Source organism: Setaria viridis, chromosome 6 (genome assembly GCF_005286985.2).
Source record: "Setaria viridis chromosome 6, Setaria_viridis_v4.0, whole genome shotgun sequence".
In the NCBI taxonomy this organism is placed as follows: Eukaryota; Viridiplantae; Streptophyta; class Magnoliopsida; order Poales; family Poaceae; genus Setaria; species Setaria viridis.
Genome location: NC_048268.2, coordinates 6,220,581 through 6,240,998, shown reverse-complemented (window position 1 = coordinate 6,240,998; position 20,418 = coordinate 6,220,581). Strand labels below are relative to the sequence as shown.

General features: G+C 43.9%; 2 protein-coding genes and 1 pseudogene across 2 annotated transcripts; all 3 read right to left on the bottom strand.

Annotated features, from left to right (window-relative positions):
- Nucleotides 1–1,209: 1,209 nt before the first annotated feature.
- Nucleotides 1,210–2,469, bottom strand: LOC117861438 (cationic peroxidase 1). Its single transcript, XM_034744997.2, has 3 exons — nt 2,104–2,469; nt 1,825–2,025; nt 1,210–1,725 (listed from the first exon to the last, which is right to left on the bottom strand). Exons 1-3 carry the CDS (start codon nt 2,368–2,370, stop codon nt 1,459–1,461), a joined length of 735 nt encoding a protein of 244 aa, XP_034600888.1. The 5' UTR covers nt 2,371–2,469; the 3' UTR covers nt 1,210–1,458.
- A 10,182-nt stretch (nt 2,470–12,651) lies between these two features.
- On the bottom strand, nt 12,652–14,006 carry LOC117861686 (peroxidase 70-like; annotated as a pseudogene).
- On the bottom strand, nt 13,871–15,361 carry LOC117861302 (NAD(P)H dehydrogenase (quinone) FQR1). The gene is made up of 4 exons (XM_034744834.2): nt 15,076–15,361; nt 14,837–14,930; nt 14,478–14,743; nt 13,871–14,407 (listed from the first exon to the last, which is right to left on the bottom strand). The coding sequence occupies exons 1-4, from the start codon at nt 15,096–15,098 to the stop codon at nt 14,173–14,175; spliced, it is 618 nt and encodes a 205-aa protein (XP_034600725.1). The 5' UTR covers nt 15,099–15,361; the 3' UTR covers nt 13,871–14,172.
- Between the last annotated feature and the right edge of the window lie 5,057 nt (nt 15,362–20,418).

The following is a 20,418-nucleotide window of genomic DNA, read 5'->3' as shown; positions in this document are numbered from 1 at the left end:
AGCTACCAAATAGACAAAGTTCACAGCTAATCAAACTTTATTCCGTTGCAACTGAAAACATCTCTAGCTAGCTTTTGACGACACAAAATGCAAGAGTTTTTATCTAGGCGATCATGCGGAGGAGTCTCCCAGCACCTCGCGTTCTTCCCCTGCTCCTGATCTGGGACGCGCTGTTCCATCACGCGCCAATGTCCAAGAGGATTATCTGCCATTGACGGACTTTACCACGCAACTTAAGAGCAGCAGCAGCTAATGGTAAATAAGCTATCTTCAATAAAATTAAGAGCATATGAGAGAAGAGGAGTCCATGGACCATCGATTTTACCCGTGCTTGTTGCAAATTGTTGACCGGCGGTGATTGATTTGGCCGGCGGCGTGCTGGTTGCATGAGCGAGCAGTGAGAGAAAGCAAGGAAATCGCTGGCTTGGCCAGCGTGGCTCCCTGCCGCGGCTGCTAGCTCCAGCTTCCACCGCGAGTCGTGCCACCGTTGCGAGCCCTGCGGCCGCGAGGTCCTGCTCCGCCGCAAGTCTTGCCCCCGCCGCTCGCCTTGCTCCATGGCCTACGTGGACAGGCGGCGCAGGGAGCTGCTTGGCCAGGCGCACGAACGGGCGGCGCAGGGAGCCGGGTGGCTAGGGCCGCGGACGAGTCAATTGCAGCAGGTGGAGAAGGGGTGGGTAGAAGAAAGATAGAAGTGGGCTCACGCCAGCGTGGCATGCCACAGTGGCAAAACCGTCATGCGAAACCACCCAGGGGATAATTTGAGTGGTATTGCATAGTTTAAGGTCTACAAAGTCCGGTTTTGTAGTTTAGGGGTGAAGTAGTCCGCTTGTAATGGGTTGGGGGTTATATAAACTTTTTTCCAATTAGGATAGATAATTAGGGACCATTGGGAGGGCTTCATCAGTGAAGCAAATAAAAAAAACTTCTAGTTTACTTTTGTTTTGAGTTGTGGAACGACTTGACGATATTGTACCTTATTTTGAGTTGTGGAACGACTTGACGATATTGTACCTCAAGGTGGGTAAACATGTGAAGTTGAAGTCACTATAAACCCTCCTAAATAGGATGTCAGAACATGTGAAGTTGAAGCCACTATAAACTCTCCTAAATGGGATGTCAGATATGCTATACGAAACACTATTTTTACAGCCCACTTATTTGATGCGGTAAATTTTAGTACTCTTTTTATGAATATTTATAAATTTAAAGTAGTTTAACTTAAAACTCTTACTCATAAAAGAGGAAGGAAGAGCGTGGTAAACTGCAATTACACGATCCACGCACTCGAAACACTTGAAGTCACCGAGAGACTCGTGCTGGCATATGGAACTGCTGTCCCTTTGCAAACACGACGACTCACCGCACACAGACGCAAAAATTAAATTAAATCGGTACGCATAGTAGACGGTAGACCAGATCGTTGTACTCAGCAGCTAGCACCGGTCAACGGCAACACAGCTAGTTGACCCTCCCGCAGTTAGCCCTGACCTGGCCGTTCGATCCGGTGAGGACCCCCAACTCCGATATCTTCTTCATCGCGCTCCCGAAGTCGTCGAAGCCGGAGAGCGCCACCAGCTCGCTAGCGTTGAAGCCCTTCTTGTCGAACGCCGCGATGAGGTTGTCGAGGTCGGAGCCGGGCGACGGGAGGTCGGTGTTCGCTTCGTCCTGGTTCGCCGTCGTCGAGTCGCGACGGCCGAGCAACAGCGGCCAGGTTGGTCCGTTGAGCTGCAAACGCCGCAACGACGATTGAAATATGCATGGATGTGTTAATATAAGCAGCTACACGTTTTTGCATGGTAGGTATATGTCATGTTAAGCTCTTACGGCGACGACGGCTGCCCGCGTGGCGAGGGCGAGGATGTCGGCGCAGGAGACGACGCCGGGGCAAGCCTTCTCGACCTCGCCCTTGATCCGGTCGATGACCTCGAAACCGCGTAGGGAGTTGAGGTTGGGGCCGGCTTGCTTCTCGCTCAACATTTTTCCCTTTTTCACGTCCTCGTTCAGAAGAACAGAGGCGTCGCAGCCCTACATTATTCACAACCAAATAAGTGAATGTCATATATGATACCTCGAGTGGTTTTTAGGATCGCGCACGGTATATACCTGAACGAAGCAGTCGTGGAAGAAGAGCCGGAGGAGGGAGCCGCCTATCAGGGTACCGCCTTGGGGTGGTGGGTCGGCGAACAAGCGGCGACCGCCTTGGGGTGGTGGGTTGGTGAACAAGACACGAGACACCTCCCTTGTAATGATTGTATCCAACGTCGAGCAATTTGTGGTGTAGAAGTTCTGCGAGAGCTGCCCATAGGCGGCGGAGGTGAGAAGGAGAAGAGCAAGAAGGAAGCAATGGCCGCCGGCGGTGGACGAAGCCATGGTGCTCGCACGGAGTCGGGTAAGCCCTGCTAGCTAGCTAGGCGACTGCCTTCGTTTGCTGGGACTGGCACGTGCTCAGATGTCTGTATGGTGGCCTTATTTATAGTGCCGTTTCGTTGCATATACCTGATTATTGGACTGATTTGCCTAATTCTCCCCCCAATGTCCATGTGGAAGAGATCTGGTAAAGTTATAAAAAAAAATGTGTGATCATTATGTCCTGAATGTTCTGCATCCGTTAGTTGTTGCGTAGGGTACAACTACAAGCAGTTTGCCGGCCTGCAGATTGATCAAATATTAGGATGTTATAATCTTTTGCTCCCACTTTGCTCGCCATTGTATTATGAATGCACTGACCTCTCAAATTATGATCCAACCATGTATACTTATTCACCTCATTTGATGACCACTATCTTTACGCATCTAGCCACAGCAATGGTAAGTCAGAAATTACCAAACAAGACTACTTTTCCCCAACAACAAATAAAACACGCGATAGACTAAAACGCTATATAGCTCGTGCACGCATGTCATAATGACCCAAGAAACCCAACAACAGTCCGACGTGCCTGTAGAGCGGCCAGCATCCTCATCATATGCTGGCAACTCGCAGGTCGTCGCTTCCAGCTTCAATGTGCTAGCATGTTGCCAAGGCTCGTGTGACACGCGATTTACTAAACTACTCCTGAGAAGCTGACCTGACAATAAGCTAATCTGCTATATGCCAAATTGCCAAGCCAACCTCAGTTATATATACATGCACAATGCCAAGTACCTTGAGCAACTTACAGTAATTTTAGGTGATGTTTGGTTATTAACTCAAATGTAACATAATCTGGTTACCAAAGGTAACGAATCCCATTACATACGTTTGATTGTGGTGGTTTGTAATCAATTGACACTGTAATCGAATCCCTTACCTAAATAATATCTATACAAACTTGTTACACCTCCTCCCCCACCGTAATCAGATACAACACCCACACCGTAATCTGATTACGTTACCAGAGTGCAACCAAACAAAGAGGGTAATCACTTATTCCGCCACCAAATACACTGTAATCTGATTCACTTTGCGTTTATGTTATCTTAGCACGAACCAAACACTATCCTATACATCTGTCCACTCCAGCTAGCCTGGCCACCCGGAGAAGCACTTGTTGCACGCAACTAACATTCATATAGATGCAATTGCTCGTGGGTTGATGACTATGAAAAAGAAAATGTAGCTAAATTAGACAACTCAACGTAATCCTTCATATCCATTTGTTTAATACTATTCATAATGAACTGCCTGTGCATTATTTGCTAGGACCAGTCAAGTTCTTTTTTTATTTTGCAGCAAGCAGAGAATTGCACAGCCAGCCAAATGTATACACATAAAAAGCCACTAGTTACTCTTTTTTTCAATCTACATATACGAACCTTACTGTTTACGAGAGGTCAGGGCTGATTTCTAGCATCCTGGGCATCTTTTGTAGTTTTGTTGATAACATAAATATGGTTTCCATGCACACCAAAATATCAAATTCCTTTTTCTACTTCTGTAAAACAACAGTGAATAGCACTTCTAATCCAAAGTTGATGTTGTCCAAGAAACACAAATCAAATTTTAATGATCTTGGCCACTATTTTATACAACAAATTACTTATATTTTTTAATATGCAATGATATTGTTTCCTCAGTGTTACATACATATGTATCGTTAATTACAATTTCATCATTTTTGTTAATATATATGTTGAAAAGCTAAGTAGCTAAAGTGTACAAGGAGACCGATCGACCTATCTATTTACATAATAAAATATCTGCAAAATATGAACAAGTGTTGCCTATGAAAAGAACAAATTTATTTGATAAAATAAAATATAAAAAATATTTCTATGTTGACATATTACAAAAATTTTACATACTTTAATTAGTTTTACAATTATTCATTTTCCATGTTCTCTCTAATGCAAAGAGCAAATTTCCTAGATCTAGCTAGAAATTTTGGGACAAGGGTATGTGTGTCAACCTTTTGAGAGGACTAGTCACAACGCCCGCACAGCACGCGCGTGCTTTTGTTGATAATACACACCCAACCCACGATAATGAGTAAATTAGAAAAGCTAACAAATTTTGTTGAGGATGGCAAAATATTCATTCCTGACCTAATTTAAAAGATAGTCTGTTTATAATTCCTTTCACTTGTGAGTATTGCTCCTTCCACAGCTCAATTCATCGAAAGAAAAGGACAAACTCATGAATGCTTTACAATGGGAATCCAAGCAATTTGTAGAAAAGATATGTTGATCCACTCCAAGCCAAACAGGTCCTTGAATCACTGTTTCATTGTCCTTGATGTCAATGAGTACATGTCCCAGTTGCAGATGTTGCAGATGTCTGAGTTTTTACACGCCATGTTTTGCAGCAAGTACAGCAGAAATGTCTTCATGGCATTGTGTGTGAGACCCGAACCGGAAACTTGCCTATGCAGCTAGAGAACATGAACGATGGGCTCGAGCTGCAGCAAAAACCATAGCTGTCTTTCAGCCGTTGTTAAGCTGAAGCCAAGGCAATATTCGTACGGGTGTTCAGGCGAACAAAATGATTTATCTTTGGGGGTTCTTACTGTCCAATCTCCTCTATCTGCCATAAAAACAACAAAAACATTCTTCTGTAACAGATATAAATGTATCACAAGTACTTCATGTCGAACCTGCTCCCTGTCTAAATACTTACTTCATAAGCCCAAAGCTTGCATTAGCACATCATCAGTATATGAGCTAATAAATTATGATCAACACCTGAACATTTGAGATGAATTGCAGGTTTTAACAGATACAATTATTCGAAGAGGTAAATGCTACAAATCCACGACTACGCATGGTCTCTATATTCACCTCTTAGGAAGCTCATGAAATACATCTTGGGAGAACCAGAGAGAGCTAACATCAATGACAATCACCAGTGACAACTAAATGTACGTCTTTAAGAACAAATGGCCAAGATTAGTGTCCATTCAACTATAATAAAAACTATTTGTCCAACAGGATTCACACACACGTGCAGCATCTACACAGCAAAGGACGTAACTGCACTGTTTATCCCAGTTTTCAACACATGTTTCCCTCATGAAGCTAGCCTAGTTTTTTGTTCTTGGAGTAAGATCAATTTGTGTTAATCATCAAAAAATAAGATTGGTTGATAACATAGCACAGAAACCAAAGAGATTGGGTGCAGAGGAAGTCAGACACCTTTTCACACTTGCTAGCATCATGCGGATTGCAGTAGTTTTTCTCCGGGTTCTTTCTTCTTTCCTAAATTCATCAGTCCCCTTTACAATGGTCAACAAGTCCAGATGAGGACATCACATACAGCTTGATCAAGCTGTATCATTCAGATAATGCAGTGGTTACCAATACATCTAATAGCAACAAGTTTGAAAGGTTAAGTTCTGAAGCCGGCTTCTCTTAAATAGTGCACCCATGGCATTATTCCTGTCTACTGAAATCTAGATGAGAAATGCCATGCTACAGCCAGAAATTCTAAACCAACTAATTTGTCAGTTATCAAAAACTGAAAAACAGAGATATGCACAATATTTTTTGAAATGAAATGAATTAAATTTGGAAGGGTAGACCAAACCTACAAATTTGAGCATTTTAACCTCTTGCAAGATCAGTCATACCGTATTAATAATATGAACATATGAGTCACAAAGGCACAACTTGGTGTACAATGAGGGATTACACAGAACTTAATCATCACAAAAGAAAAATATAGGCGCCAAAACAATGGTTCAGTCCAAATTGACACAATGAATTCCGTCCAAACCTGGACTGGATGTGGTACAGGAACAAAACTAAGTATTTGTATTTGGTCACCAATAAAGGAATTATGGAGCTTACCATTGAGCAGTGGAGATTACAGGTTGCATGGCCGGGTCTGTGACAGAGGCATCACGGAGAAGAAAGCTTCGGTGGCAAGGGGAGCTTGATTGCTTAGCACTAAGCTCCAAACCAATCTGATCCTGCACAAAAACCACGTGGCAGTGATGCCTCATCCAGCGAGAACCTGAGCTAGAGACGGATGGCCGGATGAGGAGGAGTGGAGAAGAAAAGGCGGCTACCATCATGAGGCTCAACACCAGCCACCGCCATCGTCATTACCGCGGAGGGGGGTCGCTTCTTCAAAGGCTCAAAGCCATGCATCGGCTAGAGAAGCCGGCCACGTGGGCTTGATCATGGTGGTGTGGGCCGCCGTCTCCACCGCATCAACCTCCTCCCTGTAGAGGAGGAGCTGAGGCAGGCCACCGCCAGCGGCGCGTCCACGTACTTCAGCCACGCTGCCAGGCGTGGGCCACTACTGTCTTGACATCCTAGATCCTTGAGGGCATTTCAACGAACACGCGATGGGCGTCTCGCATGTCAACCTCGACGCTGGCATCAGGGGCGATGACGGCTCCATCCAGTGCGGGAACGTGCGGAAAAGGAGGCCGTGGACGACGTGCCCTTCAGGTCCGCCGCTGCCGGCAGTGCCAATCGTAAGAGCTCGTGGCTTGCATCCTTGCGCATCTGGCCGAGCCGCAGTGCCACGCGCCGCCGATGATGCAAACCCCTGGCGTCGCCGCCACGCAAGGAGAGGCCGCGGACGGGGAAGGGCATCCACGGGGAGAAAGGGGAGAACCGAGCGGATGGGGACGGCGCGTGGGGTGAGGATGGAAGGGAATGCGTCATTTGATGCCGAGGGCGAGGCGGAGCCGAGGTCGACAATGGCAAAATTGGCAAGTTAGGCGGGGGCGGGAATTTTGCCAACCAAAGAGCTACGCGGCCGAAATTGACAGGCGTGATTAGAGGTGGGTAGTGGGTACCGAGGGCGGATAAGGCCGAGCATGCCGTGAGAAAAAACACAGAATTGGCAGTCCAGTTTTTTTTGTCCCTCCCCTCTTCATCGTACCTTTTCATCACCCTCCTAGCCTCGTAGGTGGGTCCTCTGAGAGGAGTATAGGGGTGTAACCCTAAGTAGGAATTGCTTTCAATTATTTTGGATCCTTATAGTATAGATATATGATAGTTTTGTAGATACATACTCTACTCTTAGTGAGCTTACTATAGACCCAGTCCGGGAAGCAAAGGGCTACCAAGTATGGCCCACTAGCAGGAGGTTTGGTCACTTTTCCCTTTCCATTTTCTTTCAACTTCGTGTGTCATACTACCATTATTAATCCATCATTCATGAAGGTGTAATATTTCAAAAAATAGTAAGTAAAAGAATTGCTACTCACTCTGAATGGATATTTAGGTAGACCTATTATGGATTTTTGCTAGTGTATGGAAAGAGAATCGTGTGCCACATACATAGGAAAGATAGATCTCCATTCCTTCTCTGGTCCTTTCATGGTCCATAATGTACAAAGGCTAATACAGATATAGAATTACTTAGGAGCTGGGATGGGATGTAGAGTATAGCCTAGAGTTTCTTGGTAGGAATACAACATTAATAGAATTTGGAATGGGACTTCAGCATTTTCCTCCAGCGGCGTTTTGTTTGGGGATGGTTGATTGCTTTTTGATTCTCTAAATCCATGAATAGAAGGCACACTTCTTTTTTATTTTTTTATTTCCTTTTCCCATTTGCGTCGGGTAGTTGATCCACAACCTTACTTATATGTTGGCTTTCTTTAACAACGGAACTAAAATATGCTATAGGCACCTCAATCACAGCGTGCCTAAGACTTTCCTTCTTCTTTCTCTCACATTTCAAGATCATATGCACATTTTCTCCTCTTACAATGCAACAACCAAAGCACTAGCCAAATTCCGAAACTTAATTTAGAAATTTTTATCAAATTTTCACAAAGGAAGTTGTTTAAATACCTTTCAACATTCTCCAAAACTTTATCCAATAGTTTGGACAAATATTTTAGTCTAAGAATAAACTTTTGTATATAATATATGCAAAATATTTCTATCATAGTTTTTAAAATCTTTGTAAAATTTGTCATATAATGTTCTGGGCGAAAAAATTAATCCCCCAGTAAATAAAAATGTGCTAGTTAGGCAAATTGAATCCCCTAGAAGCAAATAATATGAAACTTTCTTCATTTCTCCCACTTAGCCACTATGAAACAAAAAATGATGGTAGGAAACGGGATAACTAAAAAAATGTTCCAAGCAAAGAAAAAGTGTTTTGAGCAAGAAAAAAATGTTTTGATTAGTAGAAGAAATTGTTATGAGCAACAAGAAACATGTTGAGCAAAAAAAAGGTTTTAAGAAAGGAAAAGATTAGTCCCATCTACATGAAAAAGTTGAATATCTCAAAATTTGAAATATATTCACATACGATCTTATTTTGTTGCATCAGTTGTGAGTACATCATGGTGCAAAAATATTTCAAAAAATTGTTTGATTGGAAGAAAATTACATTCAAAGTCTAAAAACACCCTAAAATTCACATTTGGAACCTTGAAAATACAAATGTCCTGATATGAGGGTGTTGAGAGTTTGGATTCAGTGAGGATGTTGAGGTTGTAGGGGCTCACGATAGTTTGAGACCGGGATGATTAGCATCAGGGGGGACTTGTATGAGGGCTATGGTGCACCAACGATGGCATGTAGATCGAGAGGTTGGGTTTGTGGTGGGGTACACAAAGCAAGAGTGCTCAATCCTCGTGCGGTGGTAGTTCATTTGGGTTTTTGTTTTTAAAACATAAGGTGAATTTATAGAGATGTGAATTTTATAATGAGTAAAATGGATCCACCATACAACAACTTGCAACATTGTATTATTTTTTTCCCATCAAGTTGCAAATAGTGCAATACAGTGCATGAATTTGTCATCTACATGAATGTACAGTGAAAATTGTCTCGTTGGTAGACTTTGTGGATACATTCACACGGGTCACACATTAGGCAAATCGTACTCTCCCATATTTTTTCCACATGGCCCCCTATGTTGTTTCGTTTGGGTCTTTGGTGATCGTGGTGCATGAGGCGGAGGTCGAGCGTTGATTGTAAGAAAATAGCAGCGGGAGAGAAGACGCTTCCCTCTCCTTCAAACTAGATGGAACCACACCAGCAAAACCAGGCGACCTCCCTCCCAACTACGGTAAATCTCCATTTTACGAAGCAATCTGTTAGCTCCAAGCCTACGGTACATAGCAGTTTGCCTAATGCTGAATTGTAATCGATGAGTATGCTGGTAGGAATAGGAAGCGAGATGAGGGAGAAGGGACCCACTGCGATCTACCCTGAATCCTTATGGCAATAGTTGGCCTAGGCTGCACCACACTGTTTATGAGGTCGCAACCTCACATGGCAATCTATGTCTAGCCACGATTCGTAGATGAGTGTTGCCGAAGCTCCACTATGTATTCAGGTGATCGATCTGCGATTGCTAGCTGCTGCAGCTCTACTATGCTAGGCTCCCATTGCAATTTAGTCCTTATGTACCAATGCATGACAACCAATTGCACTTTAGTCTACAACATCAAGGCTACCTGAATTTACAAATTAGATAAGACATTATTGTGTATAATGCCTACCGCTTGGTCCCCGTATTGGTTAGTGCCTCTCAAGAGAGATGAATCGTTCCCCTTATCCCAAAACTTGTCCAAGAGAGATGATGCCCTTCAGTTACAAAGCTTTTTTTTTAATTTTGTTACAGACGGCAACCAAACGATGGCAGTGTTTGCTTACATTATTTCAGATCAATGTGTCCTTAGATAACATACTATTTGCGTTTGCATCTCCATATCCAAACCAAACAACAATTGAATTCCTTTTTTGTTTTGATTCAGTCATATATGGATATGGTGTGTGTTGTCTAGTCAAATTATAGCACAGTGAAATCAAGTGAATTTTACTAACTTTTTTATTTGGATTCATTATGAATTTTGCTAACTTTTCTCAAGAAAGCATGTCCCTAATATGCTTCATGTTCATGATCAACTAAGAAACATCTCGAGGCAGCTACCACATCTACTTCCGGACTCAAGTTTCGTTGAACATCACAAGGATACAATGCCACCTCCAAGAGTATTGCCCACTGCAATGGCAAGAGGCAGTATAAAGAGGTCTAGGGCACTAGATGAGGTGATGGCTCAAGAGTGACCAAGAATGACATAGGAGGGCATGGTGGGAGGGCAAGCAGTGCAATATGACATGGTGGGAGGGTTAGCAGCAGAAGAGAATGTGGTAACCCGATGCAAAATCCATACATTGAGGAGATGGAAATAACACAAAAAATCATTACATAAACTCATTTATCATTGTTTTAGCCGCAGAACTTTTAGACCTTGCAGTCATGTGACATTAAACCCTTCGGCGGTCCATGTCATGCTGCCACCATGGCAAAATATACTAACTTAGTGTATTTAGGACCGTATATGCAAACACTTAAAACTTGTTGCACGTGAAACAACGTTACAAGTTGTTGTATGGTGGTGCAATTTACTCTTTTATAATTTTGAACTATGCTTTGGAAGATATTGATATATGTATGTTTGGAAGTTATGACCAGAAGCTTAGGCAAAAACTTCGCATTTATAACTCAATATTCCCACATGTCACCTAAACAGAAAAACAATTTGAACATGCAGCAACGAGGAGGTTGTGGGGCCGGTTGATAGCAAGTGATTCAATGTTCATTCATATTTCATCGTACAATACTTACTGGTTTTACTATAAAAAAGGTATGAAACAATGTCTCTTCAGACGCCTAAACATTCACACTCTATATATTTACAATATTCTATTTGATTTGACTCAATATAGTTTTCAACCGAAAGTAGTATATCCACATAGACGGTAGCGGTAGGATATTCTGTCCTCCATTGTCTCAAAAATATTATTTGACCTCTTATTTCTCCTATATTACACTATCCATGATAGTGAATCATGATTGCAATCAATTACTTTTAAACATAAATCAAATATAAAAATTTTAAATCAAAACATGTCAGAATATACATATTGGTTACAACTCCAGAACAACATTAGTGATGGTAGATCATCATGTCATGAAATTTTCAATGTGATGAGGAAAAATTGTTACTAACTTAAGTATTCAGAGACAGTTCTAAACTACCACATCATTAATAACACCAATCAGAGACGCAGTAAAAATTCGTAGTGATGCGTTGCATCTTCGGTTATCTCTAATCTTACACTAATGACTCATTTTATTTTAGAGTCACTAATATAGGTGTCTCCTTTATCTGCTTCTGACATAGTGGTATCTATAGATTTTTAAGGTAATTGCTAGTCAAATTCATGATGTTTAAACCTTCAAGTGCTTGGACACCACTACTTGTGAAACCCTCGTTACTGCCTGCTCGTAAACAGCTTAACGATCAGTTCGAAACTAGGCTGAAAATCAAACCCATGTGATTTTTCATGCGAAGGTATCTATGTGTGCAATTTGTGGGACTCGAACAAATAACCCCTAGCCTCACCCATTATGTCCTTGAGGTCCCATATATATAAGGTTCATTGTTGATAGCAGCATGAGTTTTACTTATTTTGATATTTGTTGGCCCAAACTTTTGATAGTACTTTGATCATCTGAATGACTTCAAATTTAAAATTTCTCAACTATAAAATTATAAATATCATCGTGAGCTACCCATGCTTCAGCATGGGCTAGTAATTTCGAGATACATAAGTACAATTTATGAAAAAATAGGACCCGTACCTAATAATCAAAATTGCTTATGTTGCTTTCTCTATTGTACTCATAAGATACATACATATCTTTATCCAATTATAATAGATTCTATTTACAAAGGCTTTATCCAGTTTTTCACCAATATTAATAATTTTCCTGCTTTGCATCACAACTCTATATGTGTTTGACATACGTTTAATTGAACCATTTGGGCTATGCGTTTAACTTACAATCGGTATTCTCATCATTTCTTCCCCATACATGTATGCATAGTCTACATGGTGACACACATAAATTGCACATCTACCTTAAGTTAGTATTTTCCATATTAACAATGGTAAAAAAGGTCAATTAGAATCATATTTGGTTTACTTTGAGATATTTTTTATAATGACAAACGTAGATAAATTTGATCCAGATTTGTGATTACTTTAGGTTATCTCTAATAATGACATATGTTGGTAATTATATGTAAATTTAAGGGTTATTGTAGATAACTTCTTGTGATGACATATAAGGGTAATTTAGAAGAATTTTAAGGGGTTACTTTGTTTTTTCATATGGAAAAGTTGGATAAATTAGATATAGATTTAGGGGGTACTATTCTTCATAATGGCAAATGCAATGACTATGATGATTAGAATCTGCTGAATCGATGACCACATGTTTTTTTTTATTTCTCTTATTCAGCTATTATTCTAGCACGTACCGCGAGGATTAATCGCGGAGACTTGAAAAGAAGCCTACAATTACTAATTAGTAATATTTTTCTTGGTGACTTATGAATAAATTATACTTTTTGAAAACTGTGAAATACGAACCAACTTTAATCTGTATATCTATTACTTTGGCAACTTGACATGAGCAGACTTGGTGCATGGTTGGCTACCTTTTGAAGCCAACCAAGCGACTGCCAGTCTGCGACACACATACTTCTCCACCACAAAGTACTCGTACTGTTGGAGCACATATGAAGGGGCCAAGGGGGTGTCTTGTACACTGACTGTCTGACACATCAATCGTACACGTAATAGTTCGCTGGCACAGCAATCAGCGGCTGTTGACCACCCTGCAGTTGGCCCTGATCTGGCCGGCGCTCCCGGTGAGCGGGCTGATGCTCCCCATCTTTATCATGGCGGTGACGAAGTCGGCGGCGAAGAGGGCCCGGGTTGGCGCTGTACTGCTGCACCAGCGCGTCCTGCGACCCGCCGTTGAAAAGCTCCTGGTCCGAGTGCAGCAGGCCGCGCCTGACGAGGAGGTTCCCGTAGTAGGCGTTGTCGAAGTGCAGCTGCGTCGTCACGTCGAGCGGCGCCAGGTTGCCGTCGCCGCTGCCCGCCGCCGCGGGGCAGCCGGGCAGGTGCGCCGGCGCAGCGGCGCGAACGCCGGGTTGATGTCGGTGTCGTTGTAGATGTGGTCGCGGAACTTCTGGCACTGCGAGAAGCCGATGGTGTGCGCGCCGGAGAGCGCCGTCATGTCGCGCGCGCTCAGGCCCTTGTTGCCGAACGACGTGATGAGGGTGGCGAGGTCGGAGGCCGGCGACGGGAGGTCGCTGTTCGCCAGGCTCTGGCTCGCCGTCGTCGAGTCGCGGCGGCCGAGCGGCACCGCCCAGCTTGGCCCTCCGAGCTGTGCAGTATTGATCGTGTTAGATTTCGCTTAGCGTGAGTGCATTGTGTACTTTGATAGTGCACGTTCGCCTGTGTCTATATATGCACGTGTCCGAAGATGTCAACAAATATTGATGGATGTTAAAAAAAATGTTGTATATGGACTTAATATGGACTTTAAAGATGAGTTGCTTATCTACTTCTGGAAGGCACATACTGGAAGACACATAGGAGCTCCCTTGGATAGATTCAAGCGAGATTCAAACCAAGTTCAAGCATTCAGGCCTCTTCTGGATTTTATCCTCTACAAAAAAAGGTTCTGAATTTTCTAACAGGGAAGGGAAGCAACTAATATTTGCATCAGTAGAACACAGCCCCATTCCTGCTTTCAATTTCATAGGACAGAGAAACGGCTCATGGATTCCAGTGAGGAACAGCTACCAAATAGACAAAGTTCACAGCTAATCAAACTTTATTCCGTTGCAACTGAAAACATCTCTAGCTAGCTTTTGACGACACAAAATGCAAGAGTTTTTATCTAGGCGATCATGCGGAGGAGCCCTTGAGCTTCTTGGCGATCCCCGCGAAGTACTTCCCCTGGTGGAAGGCCTGCTGCAGCTCGAGCTGAGTAGGCACTCTGGACCCGTCCCCGGCGACGGTGCCGGCTCCGTACGGGCTCCCGCCCTTCACCTCCCCCATCTCGAACATCCCGGCGCCGAACGTGTACCCTACCGGCACGAAGATCATGCCGTGATGCACCAGCTGGGTGATCGCAGTCAGCCTACACAATAATCAAGATCAAGTTATGACACGTCAGAGATCACACACTAAATTTGGTGCCATGAACTTACGCGGTGGTTTCCTGGCCGCCACCCTGGCAGCCGGTGGAGCAGAAGATGCCGGCGGGCTTTCCGGCGAGCCTCTGCTCGCACCAGAGGTCGCTGGTGCCGTCCATGAACGCCTTGAACTGCGCGGGGAGCATGCCGAACCTGGTCGGGAACCCGAAGAGGAGGCCGTCGGCGTCCACGAGCTCCGCGGGGGTGATCACCGGCACGTCCTCCCGCTTCGGAGGGGCGCTCATCTTCGCCAGCGCCTCGCCGGAGAGCGTCTCCGGGACCTGTTCGATCGTTTTAGTCGCTCAGATATGACGGTTCTGTCAGGTTTTCAGGGATTGTTAACAGGTGTAAAATCATGGGAAAAAATCATGTACCTGCCACAGCTTGACCTCGACGCCGTCGACGGACGCGGCGCCTTTCTTGATCTCCTCCGCGAGCGTCGCGACGTGGCCATAGGTGGAGTAGTACCTGCAGAATTCATAACAAAAAGACGATACATGCTTCTGTTTTGGCAAAGCAACTGAAGTTCAGACAGGAAAGGCGTGGACAATAATGTCAATGTGAGGAGGAAGGAGCAGCAATGGTAACCCAAGAGGGGAGGGGAGCTCAGTACACGATGTAGATCTTGGTCGCCATGGCGAGAGACGGCCTTGGCAGCTTGTTGGAGAAGAACAGGAGGAGATTGGATCGGCGGTAGCTTTGAGCAGGCAGGCAAGAGCTACTAGAAGAGTACTAGTGGTAGTAGCTTCGAGCAGTGGTGTGCTGAGGAAGATTGGGAGAGGGCAGGCCGTCAAAGCATCTGGTCGTGGAGGTGGAGTGGCCTCGTCTCGTGTCGTGTGTCACGCACGAGGGCAGGGCTCGCTCGGGGTCGGGGCACACGGGCCCGCATTTTTTTTTATTCCACTCCACCTCGGCACTCGGCAGAGTCACCTCGGCGCACGAGAACAGGTTTGCTCTGGATTTCGAATTAAATCAGACCATATTTGTTCGATTAAAGAATTTTTGTTTTATAAGCATAGCTTTTAAAAAGTATTTAAGCATGCGCAAACCAAAATTGAAACGATATGTATTCCTGAGGTGCTTTTGTGAGCTGCTGGTAGCCAGACTAGGCTCATGGTGACTCAGGGCCCATGGGCTGGCCCGGCAGCAATGAACGTGGATCCGGAAATCCTATCCATTTCCGGAAGGTGGATAGGGTCGGTAATTTTAACTTTCAATGTTTAAGATCTGTGAAAAAATGAGGTCCGTCGGATCTACATCAAATCCTAGCTCCTGTTGCTGCCTCCCACCGTACGCTAGCTCCTGTTGCTGCCCGCCATGGTCGGCCGATGTGTCGCCCCATGCCGCCGCCCTAGCCGCCCCCCGCGTGCAGGCTCGCCAGCGCGTGCCGCCGCTGACCATCGGAGCCGGAGAAGAAGGTGCGAAAAAAATATTGAAACATTTTTTTTTAATATTGGATCAACTTTTCTTAAAAAGATGTTGGTTCAACTTTTTTCAAGATTTCTTGAAAAATGTTGAGGTTCAATATTTTTGAAAAAATGTTGCTCAACATTTAATGTTGAGGTTCAACATTTTCAAAAAAAATATAGGTTCAACTTTTTCGAAAAATGTTAGTAACATTTTTTATTCGTTGAAAATGTTGAATGGGCCATTACCAGTTAGGCCTCGTGACTTTGGAACAGAAATATAAAGTTGGATCTTGCTGAGCTTTATAGTTAAATCGCTTAACCATCTTTCTGTAGAGGAGGCCCAGGTGGATCACTGAGCCCTTCAAGTTTCACCTGTTCTTCCTCTTGCTTGCACGTATGTAACAAGAAGGTCCGAAAGACGGAATTTCTAGATAACGCTCGGTTGATTTTGCGTTCTATTTCCACACACTTTTCTATGGTTGTGGTAATGTGTCACCACCAAGGTACCTGACCAACCTGATGCTCTCGAGAAGACGCCACGCAGGCTAGGAAGACAGGAAACTGGAAGGCGCCAAAGGAAGCCAAACCCGTCGGACCTGACTGGGACACCTGAGCTCGGCCCATGTAATGGGATAGGTTCATTCCGGCCTAGTGGCCGGAGGGTTATCTATTGCCCTCCGTATGTGGAGAGGGAGAATAAGCTCCTGTTCTAAAATTTGCTAAACTTGAGTTGCTAAACTTTAGCAAAAACTGTTTGGATACTCTTGCTAAAAAGTATTTAATGAACTGTAAAAAAATCTATCTACCCTTATTAAAGGTGCGCAGGAGGGAGGAGACAAGCAATAAATAAGAGGTATAGGTTATCCAGCCCACCTTTTAGCAAGTTTTAGCAACCAAAAACTTGCTAAAGTGCTAAACTTTAGCAACTCAACTTTAATAAGTTTTAGCAAGGATGTTTGGCAGTTTAGCAGCTAAAAGTTGCTAAACTAGCCACTAAAGTTTAGCAACACCCCTGAATCTCGAACCTGAACCGTTCGCGAGTCGCCGACGTTGGCAGGGACAGTCGTCGCCGTTGCCTGAGTTCCAGAGAAATTACCCAGTTCCTGTGCTATCTATCGATCTACGGGAGTACGATAACATAATGTTAAGATTTGTGCTTGTTATAATGAAATGATGAAGCGTGTGTCGTGCAGCTGTTCCTTGGTCAGTTTTATGTTTCCTCGGTTGGCCCATGACTGAATGTGTTTGTGTCGCATAGCCTGCTACCACAGTGGCCAGTGGCGTAGCTAGGGGGGCCAGTACTTCTACAGCCTACATACACCTGTATTTTTCTTCTTGAATTTGCACCCCTGTTAATTCCATTCTACCTCTATTTGGTCATGTCTTCTGGAAGTTGAAATAGAAAGTATGACTCTGGTTATGAAAAGCATAGAAAGAAGAAAAAAAGAATAAAGCAGCTGACACGATTTCATAAATGTGTTCAAGCAACAAGTATTTGAAGCGGTTATGCAATGATTTATAGTATAAAAAATACTATATATTGAACTTTGGCAACTAGGTTGAGGGCCACGCTATAATTTAGTACAGGGTTCATATATTTTGCAGACAGTTCTAAGTATACTTTTCCAGCAGACTTGCTAAATTTTATCTTAGAGAATAGGATAACCATTCTCTTGGAGACTTGCCGGATAGTGCAGTTTGAGTTTTGAGCTCTGCCACTACTGGTGACAGAGAGAGAGGAGAGGCGCGGTATTGGTGCGTGGGTGGTGCTGGTGGCAATTTTAGGAATGATAGGGAGGCTCACTTTTCTGTGTCGATTTCAAGCTACTCATTTGTTTCTTCTTTGGCGTTGTGATTTTATTTGTATTGGAGCACATACATCCGAGTTTTTGTTATCAGAATATTTCTGCTGTAGTCATATTTACTAGCCCCGTTTTCTTCCACTGACTTATTTTTAGCACCCGTCACATCGAATGTTTAGATACTAATTAGGAGTATTAAACGTAGACTATTTACAAAATCCATTACATAAGACGAATCTAAACGGCGAGACGAATCTATTAAGCCTAATTAGTCCATGATTTGACAATGTGTTGCTACAGTAAACATTTGCTAATGATTGATTAATTAGGCATAATTAGGCTTAATAGATTCGTCTCGCCGTTTAGATTCGTCTTATGTAATGGGTTTTGTAAATAGTCTACATTTAATACTCCTAATTAGTATCTAAATATTCGATGTGGCACGTGCTAAAAATAAGTCAGTGGAAGAAAACGTCCAATTAGTTTTCGTTGTTCCGTCATGGCGTGAACTAGTTATCAGATTGTTTCTGTCATAGTCAGATTTAGTTTTCATTGTTCAGTTACGTCCACTCGTGTAGCATTACCACCGACACGGGTCATCTAGTTCAACTACCGGCCGGTTTGACCATTCAGTACCTAACCCGGTGGTTTTGAGTCACACGGATTCCTCATCTTCTAGAGAATTGGTTTCCCCTCGATCCGCCGGTCTTTGCGAGTCCTAACTTGGTCAAGTCCCTCTTTCGCAAGTTAGGGGCCAGGAAAGGAGGAGTCATTGACCAGCAGGTATAATCTCTTTTTTTTTGTTTTTTTTTCCTGTTTGAGGGCAGCAGGTATAATCTCATGGAAGAATAATTATGATACATGAGCCCCCACTAGACAGACAGGGTCGTAGCAATCATCGACGGCAAGTCGACAAGTGGCGCGGTGGGCAGAAGAGATCAAGAAGATCCCAAACGGATTGGGCCCGAGCAACTAGCCCACCACCACCAAAGTCCCCCCCACCGTCCTCCGTCCGTCCGTCCGTCTCGATGCAAAAAGCCTTTTCCCCTCACTCATCTGATGACGACGATGAGAGATGGTGGTGTAATCATGTTGTGTTGCTCTTCTTGGCCTACTTTCATCGATTTGGCAGCATTCCACTTGCCCTACTGGCTGTGTTTGGCCACCAAAATGCTCTGACTCCAAATTCCAATCCATGATCATGGTCATTGTTCATGAGTTCAGAGATCAAAATTTCAACACACATGCAGAGAGATCAGACGAGAGAGATGAACGTGCAGCTGCTACTGCAGCACCAATTGCCATTGGTTGGATTCGGTTGCTCCGTTGATAATGGACATGCGATGCGCCAAACGGGGAGGGGCCTCTGACTGTTTCCGGCCACGCGCACTGTAGACGCGGACTCTTCGAAGGCGCCTCTTTTGACAGCATCTGCTGCTAGTGATCTCTGAAACGGCATGCGACAGATCCTATTTACAGTCGCTGGCTCAGGGGGGCCCACTTCCCAGCCAAGGCAGCGCGGCCCCACATGTCAGCAAGGGCCGACCATCAAGATGTGACGGGTGTTTGTCGTCTTGCACTTAGGGTTCATGATCAGAAAGCAGTTCAGTACATGCCCCCTCAGCCAAGGACGCTTCAATTTCGTTTCTTTGTTTTTCCCCCCACAATGGACCACCTTATTGTCATCTGCATTTCTACTTAACCTGTCTGTGTTATATGATTCCTGAAGCTGAAGGAGCAGAGACCAGCAGCTTTGCACAAGTTTCATCAGAAGAGGCTTAAATTACAATGATGATGCTAATGACCTAATCCAAGTATAATCTGCATTTCTACTTAATTACCTGTGCCATAATTCTTAATGGAGTACTATGTGCTTGAGACACTGTACTATTTTTCACCACAATTACGGAACAGATGAACTTTTTTTTTTCGAACTGTCAGACAGGCACGTCAGGGAGCAAGCAGACATGCATAGATCAGGATTCAGGAGCCAAATGGTTGGCAGGGAAAGAAGCAAGCGTATTTCAGGAAACAGCTGCCGCTGCCGTTTCTGCATCATCATCAACAACACCCGGATGGAGCATCCACAGATCCATCACATCCATCACACACCGAAATGGAGCTACGAGGGGAAAAGCCCCTTTTTTTTTTTCTGAAAGATGTTATCACAATTCTTCACACACACTCATTCAGTTCCCTGCTAAAAATGTGCATGAGGGCATCAGGATGGGTCACCCCAATCAGAGGAGCTGACGACTGCCCGATTTGCGTGATCTAACCCAGGGTCACCGGTCAGATTAGATCCCTGCGTTTCAGCTTTTAGTAATGGCGCCAACAGGCTTTTGTTGGTTTAGAACAGGCCATGCGATCAAAATGGACATGCCAACAACCACCCCCACAGGAAAAGCTTGTGGTCAAGGTCAACCCTCATCTTACGGCTGCTAGGTTTCCATTCAGTCATTGTCAACATCACCGCCACATCAGCACTGCATATACCCTCACTAAGTTTTGTACTGATGCAGTTTTGCTAAAGCTAATCAGATAATTGAGGGCTGGTTATCTTTATGGCAAATCAGAGAGAAATAAGATATTTTCCCATTGTTCATACTAGTAAAAGTGTAAAACAAAAGTAGGATGGCAACAACTCCCTGAAAGGAATATATGAAGAAAAACCAGCCACAAACAAAAGCCATTAAATTTCCTGGGTGTTTCTTGATCCGTCCGGATCTCAAGAAATCCCCACTG